This window comes from Peromyscus maniculatus, chromosome X, assembly GCF_049852395.1.
Source record: "Peromyscus maniculatus bairdii isolate BWxNUB_F1_BW_parent chromosome X, HU_Pman_BW_mat_3.1, whole genome shotgun sequence".
NCBI classification, from domain to species: domain Eukaryota; kingdom Metazoa; phylum Chordata; class Mammalia; order Rodentia; family Cricetidae; genus Peromyscus; species Peromyscus maniculatus.
Window position 1 is genome coordinate 30,436,136 of NC_134875.1, and position 9,709 is coordinate 30,445,844.

The 9,709-nt window shown below is 41.0% G+C and overlaps 1 protein-coding gene across 1 annotated transcript; it reads left to right on the forward strand.

The window, feature by feature from the left end:
- The first annotated feature begins 988 nt into the window (after nt 1-988).
- On the forward strand, nt 989-3,936 carry LOC102929133 (DDB1- and CUL4-associated factor 12-like protein 2). The gene has a single exon (XM_006981577.4). It carries the CDS (start codon nt 1,369-1,371, stop codon nt 2,779-2,781), a length of 1,413 nt encoding a protein of 470 aa, XP_006981639.3. The 5' UTR covers nt 989-1,368; the 3' UTR covers nt 2,782-3,936.
- Nucleotides 3,937-9,709: the final 5,773 nt, after the last annotated feature.

Below are 9,709 nucleotides of genomic sequence, written 5' to 3' on the forward strand. Positions count from 1 at the left end.
GTACAATCCTCATTACTCCTGAGACTTCCAAGCCCTTACTCTGAATACCTACATTCTTACATTGTGTATGTGTTGTTCCATTGAGAGGTTCTTCTTTGCCATCTGTGATTAGGGATATCTGGTGTGTTCCACAAGTCCCTTCCTGGGCTTGAAATAGCCTCTCATACAAGATGGAGCTTGGCAGGAATCCTGGTCCTGACTATGTGGGTTGGATTTTCCATAACTGGAGAACAGTGGATGTCTTTCTCTCTAGGACCTCTTCCTTGCCCTTACTCTGGACCCCATCATGTCAGGCTTCTGAGGTTCCTGGAAAGTGAGTAGGTAATGAAGCATCATTTTCTTCACCTCCAGCCTGTATGTCACAGTAACCCTCCGTAACTCCCAAGGTCCCTTTGGACTATTTCCCTACCATACCTTGGCTGGAACCGGGGTCAAGTTGTGGGAATTAGCAAGATATCCTTGTGGGATTCAAGTTTAGTAGTTCCAGAGCCTCAAGTTTAGAAGATTAAAAACAGGAACAAGAGCAAAATAAGGTTATAATAGTTGAAAACTCAACCAGCAAAGGGCCTTACAATGAGACAGCAGAAAGAAACTAAAGAGGCCACTTTGAAATGCCTCCATCCCTGGTCCAGTTCAAAGAACAACCTCTGTCAAAAGTGTCCCCTGATTACACCAAGTGCTCATTTATTTCTTCCCACATGTCATAATCAGTGCTCCTTTTGATTTCCTGCTTGGCTATATTTTAGGTTTGGGTTTTAAGGCTGGTTGGGAGCTGTTGTGAGGTTGGTGAAAAAACTTGTTTTAGCTACTGAGCGTCCTGGAGCTCAGCCCTCTAGGAATCTCCCCAGAGTTTCCACACCGCCTTCCCGCGCGCCCATCCCCTCCGCTACTCCCCAACCCCCACCCAGACTGGCTCGTGCTACCCAGCACCCCACGGCTAACCGCCCCTCCCACTGCCTCCGCCTCTCACCCTCAGGTCGCTAGCACACTCTTGAGCCCCACACTGACTTCACCATCTCCCGGACGGCAGCACTTCCCGCCCTCGCCCAGGTCCCCAGCACAGCCACCACCCTCAACGCCTCTCTCCACCGCCGCGGGCGCCCAGCTCCTTCCAAGCTCACAGTCCTTGCAGAGCCACGCTGCCACCTTCGCCTCTTTTGCCACCAGAGCACCCCGGAACCCAGGACACTCGGAGTCCCGGGGATCGCCCAGCCTTCTGGCCCCTGGGATCCCGTGCCACCCCACCAACCCCAACGCCGATTCGGAGACACAACCATCTCCACCGCCACCACGGCCAACACGGGTGCCACGCGCCGCCGCCGCCGCCGCCGCGCCGCCGCCGCCTCTGCAGCCCGCCCGCCGCCCACCATGGCCCCTCAGCAAACAGGTAGCAGGAAGCGGAAAGCCGCCGAGGTCGAGGGGGGCGCCGGGAGTTCTTCGTCGCCTGGCCCGGCGGCCGCGGCGGCGGCGGGGTCCGGCCGCGGCGAGGGGCCCTTGCTGCTGGCCAAGAGGCCGCGGCGGCCCGTGGCTCGCCGCTCGCTGGTGCACTACCTGAAGGGCCGCGCGCTGGGCGCCGAGGGCCACCCGGGGCTGGCGGGCTTCGAGGGCGACCTGCGCGGCTACGGGGTCGTCAGGCTGCCCGAGCTGCTGAGGGAGCGCCAGCTGACGCTTGGGCCCCTCAACAAGGTGTTCGCGTCGCAGTGGCTCAATGCCAGGCAGGTGGTGTGTGGCACCAAGTGCAACACGCTCTTCGTGGTTGATGTCCAGACCGGCCGGATTACCCGCATTCCCCTGATGCGGGACAGAGGGCCTGGGCAAACCCGTGCCCAACCCACCTGTGGCATCCACGCTATCCAGCTGAATCCCTCCAAGACCCTCCTGGCCACAGGGGGTGAAAACCCCAACAGTCTAGCAGTATACCAGCTGCCCACTCTAGACCCTGTGTGCTTAGGGGACCGCAATGGCCACAGGGACTGGATCTTCGCCATTGCATGGATGAGTGACACGGTGGCTGTGAGTGGATCCCGCGACGGCACAGTGGCACTCTGGCGGGTGGATCCCGACATGTTCAGTGGCAACATTCCCTGGCACAATAATTCAGGGATTCCACGGTATTCACACATTCGTCCAAGGGACATGGAGGCCATTCCCAGGGCCACCACTAACCCGGGTAACCGCAAAGTACGAGCCCTTGCTTTCAGTGGCAAAAACCAGGAGCTGGGAGCCGTGTCTCTGGACGGCTACTTCCACCTATGGAAAGCCCGGAGCTCCCTGTCCAGGCTGCTGTCCCTAAGGCTGCCCTACTGCCGGGAGAACGTGTGTCTCACCTACTGTGATGAGTTGGCCCTCTATGCTGTGGGTTCCCAGTCTCATGTTTCATTCCTGGATCCACGACAACGCCAGCAGAACATCAGGCCTTTGTGTTCCCGAGAGGGAGGCACTGGTGTGCGTTCCCTGAGCTTCTACCAGCACATCATTACCGTGGGCACTGGACATGGTTCTCTGCTCTTCTATGACATCCGTGCCCAGAAGTTCCTGGAGGAGAGGGCCTCAGCCAGTCCAGACTCTTTTCTTGTGCGCACAGGGAGGAAGCTCAAACTAACCTGTGGCAGAGGCTGGCTCAACCAAGACGAACTCTGGGTGAATTACTTTGGTGGCACTGAGGAATTCCCCAACGCACTCTACACTCACTGCTACAACTGGCCGGAGATGAAGCTCTTTGTGGGTGGAGGTCCACTCCCTTCAGGCCTCCATGGCAACTATGCAGGCCTCTGGAGCTAAAGCCTCTATGCCCTTGTGAGGCTATCTATCTTTCAGTTCAGGCTAAGGTTCTTCACTTTTGTGCTTGTGTGTGATGTGCGCATGCACACTTTTAATATTATGTGTGATTTATCTTCAAGGTGGACTTGGCCCAACTTTTTTGTGCTCAGCCACAGAGAAAGGGAAAACAGAAAGAAGGAGAGAGGAGGAGAAGGAGGAGAAGGAGGAGGAAGAGAGAGAGAGAGAGAGAGAGAGAGAGAGAGAGAGAGAGAGAGAGAGAGAGAGAGAGAGAGAGAGAGAGAGAGGAGTCTTATGTCCTTTTGGCAATCAAAACTTGGTGTGACTTTGGCACTTTTTCTCAGAGCACTACATTTTTGCTGTATCATACAAAAATGTCGAGTAAGTCTTAATCTTATCCTTCCTGAGTGATTTATGTATTTTCTTTCCTTAGGCTAATGCAGTCATTGTGTTCACTTCAATTCAGCAGTTTGATTTTACCAGCATTTCAATAATATGTTCAAGTCGTTTAAACATTGTGTGTATATGGCATTTTGAGAAAACATGTTTAAAAAATGTCTCTTGGGCTGATCTAAGAAAATATCCATCATTTAAAACTCCAATCAAATTATAAAATGTATTTCAAGATTTAGATTATTACCATTTGGAGTGTCTTCCATTTGAATGTAGGAAAACTCAGTACTGGTTGATTGTACATTATGGATATATAAAATTCTTTAACATGTATATAATTCTTACAGAATTATATAATATTGTTCAAGCTATTAATCATTTTTTTTACTTCAGAAAAACCTGATCACTACCATGCTTAGTACTAAAACCTTCTATTTTAAAAGTACTGTATTATGACCTACTTTCCTTAGTACCATTTATGTTAAAGATTTACATGGCTAATCAAATCTGACCTAAATTTTCAGGATAATTAGGAAGGTATTTGGGGGATTAACATTTCCTTAACTTTCAAGAAACAGTCCAGGTAGCCATTTGCAATGAAAGGCCAGTAGTTATGGTCAGAGTGGGTGTAGTTGAATTTTGTATTGAATACATAGATAATCATTTTATGTAGCTAACTATTGAATATGTCATGTATCATAGAAAAATAAAATACAAATGTGTTCAACATCATAAGTAATTAAACTAAGTTTTAAAATGATTAAATATGCATTTTGTTATTAATTGTACTGATAGGAACGTATTATCAAAATCAATATTTTTTCTGGGAGAGGAGGTTTGGCTTCAGCTATGCACACATCATTATGCACATTTGCTTTTGTAAAAGAAACTTTTATAGTTTAAAAGATAAATAACACTGGACCTGGAGATAATGGCTCAGCAGTTAAGATCTCTTTCTCTCTTCCTGAGTTCCGTTCCCAGACCCATGTGTGAAAGTTCATAACTGCCTTTAACTCCAGCTGCAGGGGATTTGACACTCTTTCCTGACCCCTGTGGAACTTTGAACACATATGGCCTACATTCACATAGACACACAAACATACACATGAATAATGTTTTTGAAAGGTATATAGTGAAATGTCTCCCACTCCTGAATTCCTGTTCTCTGGCCATCGTTTACTATAATAATATTTTTTGTATATGTAACCACTTAGAGAAATTCAATGCATCCCTAAGAATACCTGTGACTATGTGATTTACCCATACTCTAGATATGTATACACTTCTATTAAAAATTCATATAGATATAACTAATTTGTTTTTATTATATGTCATCCAACTACATGGTTGGAATGTTGTATTTTTGATAGACATTATTGATGCAATAAGTATTTAGATGCATATATCCTTGTACTTGTCCAAGTATAGGTACAAGTGAATTCCTAAAAATTAAAATTTTGAGTAAATGGTGGGTAGAGGCCTGGCATGACCTTTTCCACAGTGTACCATCAAATTCTCACATCTACTAGTTCTTAATACTTTCCAAGCCAATGTGGCTGAATTAATCACATTTGTGGTCATCGTAAAAGTACCATTCAAAAACAATGATTAAGAACATGAGGAAATAAGAACAAGCAATATAAATGCTATCAGACAAGTAAATAAAGGTTGAGCTTGTGTACATGGAATTGAGTTGAAGAAGAGTACCTGTAATTATTTTGGTTTTGTGGTCTATGATACCATGGTTTCAGTTGTACTAAATGAATCAGATGATATTGAAGGAACTCCAAGAAAGATATAAAGTTAATAAAAAAAAATGAGAGGGAGATAAAATGAAAAACTCATATTTGCCACTTTATATGGAGGTGAAAAAACTAAAAAAAAAAGAACTCTGAAACTCTGTCTTGGACACAAAATTTGTGGCAACAAATAACTGTAGATACATTAGCATAGAAGATACAAGTGGTGATCAATTCAGTTTAGTATGTTGGATTTGAGCCACATATTGGGATAATGCACCCAGTAAAGAAGTGACTCTAAGGATATGATGTGATATCTCAGTGCTAGGAACATAGTACTGTGAAATGCTGGTAATCTATTACTTTTAGAGAAGAACAGAAGAAATGTCTAGGAAGTATACTAGGAAGTTATTGGGACAAAAGATACATGAGAAAAGGTAAGTGGCTTTTTACAAAAATGCTATGACATTCATCATGACCTCTAAACAAAAAGATAATGTCTTGATATTAAATTAATGGTTTTGAGTCTTGATCACTGTCATACATGCCAGCTAGCCTCATTGTTAAACTCTCTAGATAATATTGCAGATCCCGTTGGACTGCTCAGATTGGTCCACAGCTGATATCTTCTTGAAGAATGAAAAGTCAGACTTAGACCATAAAGCAGGACTTTAGCTTCAGTATTTCTGGACCACTAACTCTAACAATTAGTATTATACTCAGTACTCATAAGACCAGCATCCCTAGAAACATCATAAAAACAATGATATCTATAGAGGTAGAACATCACCTCATCATCTGCTCTGACATCCACATGCTGTGCCTACCCTACCTAGTCCTCTTTCACACACATTCAGGTGAGTAATCTGTATTTCAGTTCAAACCTCAGTGCCATAAGAGTAGGTCTTTGGAAACTTTTCCTAGCCATTAGAATAAATGAGATATTATAGGAAACATGGTTATTTCCTCAGAATTATTTTTTACTCATGAATTAAAATTATAATTTTATTTATAATGAAAAACATTAAATATAATCATTGGTACCTTAAAAGTAAATCATACCACTGGAGGGTAAAGTTGATTTTAAATGAAAGCATATTCATTCCCTGGGAACCAATACGATGGGTCAGGTAAGGTATATGCTACAAAGCCTGATTATCATTTACAGATGAGATATTTTTAAGGTCATGGGAATAAAATGCTAACGACAAAAGGAATAAGTAAAAGACAGAGTGGAGTCTACTGGAAAGCTACTATAATTATCTAGATTGAACATGATGGAGGTTATTTTTTGTTGTTGTTAACAATTTTAAAAATCCATTGGATCTTTTGCCTCAAAATGGCTGATGCCTACTTTCTTAGCATCTTTTAAGAACTGAAATTAAAAATGTTTAGATTGGAAAACTCCATGTTATTGCTATAGTAAGGAAGAAGACAATTATCATACCAGAATTTTGACAGTGTACTAGAAACCAGAAACTAGACAGTGTCTGATAGATAAAACTGAGAAATGTCAACACAAACCTAAGATACAGTCATAAGACCTTTGGATTGGAGCCAATTTTCACTGGTAATTCTTATTTCCACATTGTACACAGGATTGAATTTTGAGGTAGCAAACATCATTAGTAAGCTGTACATATGCACTTGTCTACTTAGTCCCTCTCCCATGAAACAAATATAATGCTGTTGATAAAATATTAGAGATATTTCTGGTATACTTGGAAGTTTAAATTGTCCTTAATGTTGTTGTTAGGTTAAATTAATAACATGAAAATCAGATGCATCTTATAATCCCATTTTTTCTTTGAAAATGGAAGAAAGAAAAATCATACAATGAATATAAGAATATATGCAATAGTATTAACAGCATGTTTCTCTATAGAAGGCTATGTAATAAGTTTGTTACATATATCATGTATTTATAGAATATTGTAAAAGTTCACATCGTGATATGCATTACTTTAGAAGACAGTTTTCCAATCCTGAATTAGATGGGTCAGGAAAGAGGATGAAGGAAAGTGATCACAGCAAGGTTGTGAAACAGGCTAAAGATGAAAGAATCTATCTCAACACAGTATGGAAGTTCACGGAGACTTTTTATAAGAACAATTGGAACAGTGAATAACCAGCCACATTGTTTCTCTAAAGGTAGGTTAAGAATTCAGTGTTTAAAAGAAAAAAAATCGATCATGAAATTCTTTTTATTCTCACAAATATCTGGTAGTATGATTTACTGTTTCTCTTCTCAACTCCTCAATCGAATCAATTTCAGAAAACCATGGTAAGATTTGTATAAGTACAGCATCAAAGTGGTTGCAGAATAGTGACATAAATATTTCTGACCTGGATATAGGTGAAGAAGATCTGACTTCATACCTATCAGTTGGAAGAATTTGTGATTTTTGAAATCTTCCCTGAACTTTTCTTCTTAGTCACAAACAGATCTTTGAAATGTTTTCTGATATATTTCTAGTCTATGACCAAAATTTTAGTTCATCTTTAAAACACCATGGCATCCATTGATCTTACCTAGTCTCATGTATTCAGCTTTAATTCTGAAGATGAGAGGGGGGTCTAGCTGTGAAATATACCAACAAAAACTCGCACTCACTGCGTTAATACTTACATCCATATAGCTGAGGTCATAATCTAATAATGCCAGTCCTACACTATTTTAATCTCACCTCTGACAAACATGAAATTATCAGTTTTATTATGTGGAGTTGACAAAGAGAAAAGTATTATATAGAGAGGATAAAGAGATAAAAAGAGGATAGTAAATAATCACTGAAAGAGAAGATAGGTGCTTTACAAATTCTTCCATTCCTTATGTTAGAACATAACATTTTTCAATTATGGCTTTTACTCTGAGATTATAATTGCATATAACTTCCTTTTTTTAATCAGTCCTAAATATTTCTTAATTAAATTAATCCATTTATTTCACATGGAGACTTCAGCTCGAAAAACCAAAAAAAAGGGGTTTCTTTTTTAAGAAACATTATCACCTACATTACCACCTACAAGAGTGTTATAAGCCAAATACCAAACAATCAAATAACCATTGCAAGTACTTAGCACTAGAAGAATAAAACTGAATAGAGGCATGATAACTAAAATTGAACATTTGTGTTACATTTCACTAGATTTTGTCTAGTAATTGCTATATTGACACACTTCATAATGTCCATTTGATGCTTCTCTAAGTAGATGAATTCACTGCATTAATAAAGGATCAATTAAATCAGTGATTTCAAATACCATAAGCAAAATTATCAATTAAGTACCTTTAACAGTCCCTTCTTATCTCTTTCATCCAATTCTTCTAAGTGGTTTGATTTTAACCGCCTCAGAACTTAGTATTATTATGTGCCCTAGTTAGGGTTTCTATTGCTGTGATGAAACACCATGACCAAAGAACAAGGTGAGATGGAAAGGGTTTATTTGGCTTACATTTCCAGATAATAGTCCATCATTAAAGGAAATCATGACAGGAACTCAAACAGAGCAGGAACCTGGAGGCAGGAGCTGATGCAGAGATCATGGAGGGATACTGATTATTGGCTTGCTCCCATGGCTTGCTCAGCCTGTGTTTTTTATAGAACCCAGGAACACCAACCCAGGGATGGCACCATCCACAATGAGATGGGCACCCATCTCCCACTGACCACTAATTGAGAAAATGCCTTAGAATTGGATCTCATGGAAGCATTTCCACAACTGGGGCTTCTTCCTCTCTGATGACTCTAACTTGTGTCAAGTTGACACACAAAATCAGCCAGTACATTATGAAAAAATAAAAGTTGTATCTCTTAGATAATATGTAGTTAATTCCTATACTCCCCTTTAGTTAAAGAAATATTCTTCAGGCAAAGATTCAGGGGCATTGTAATAGGATCAGGACATTCTGCTGAAAAATAATATTAAACAGAAACATATATTTGGCCTCCAAGACTAAAGAACAATGGGACATTTGTCATAGATGTACACACACACACACACACACACTACAGTGGGTGAAGTACTCAGAGTTCTATCTTCAGTCACATAGCAATTTAATTATTCCTGTTTATTGAGTCCTCTATCTTTGTGTGAGTGTTCTCATATATTTATATATGCATCCAGACAGAGATAAACTATCTTCGGTGTAAAGAACTCAAGGTAATGTCTTATTAAAATCTTGAATCTTCTTTGTATTACTTTATAACTCTCTGTGGATGACTCATCCAGTCTTAAAATGAAAAACACAAGTCAAACTAATGGCAGAACACTGCAGTCACCCTCAGCATCTGTTATTGTTGTTGTATTTTTCCAATTTTCTTGGCTTTGTACTGAGTAATGAATGATTACTTGGCACCTCCAATCTTTGAGATACTAAAACATCAAAAAATCCAAAATGTTAAACCTGTATAACTGTCTTTGTTAGGATTTCTATTGCTGTGAAGAGACACCATGACCACGGCAACTCTTATAAAGGAAAAACTTTTAATTATGATGGCTTATATTTTCAAAGATTTAGTCTATTATCATCATTGTGGGACATCGCAGCATGCAGACAGACATGGTACTAGAGACGGAGCTGAGAATCCGACATCTTGATCCACAGGCAACAGAAAATGGTCTGTGTCACTAGGCATAGCTGGAGCACAGTGGAGACCTCAAAGCCTGTCCCCACAATGACACAGTTCCTCCAACAAGGCCATACCTACTCCAACAAGGCCACACCTCCTAATAGTGATACTCCTTATGAGCTTATGGGGACCAATTATATTCAAGCTACCACATTCCACTCCCTG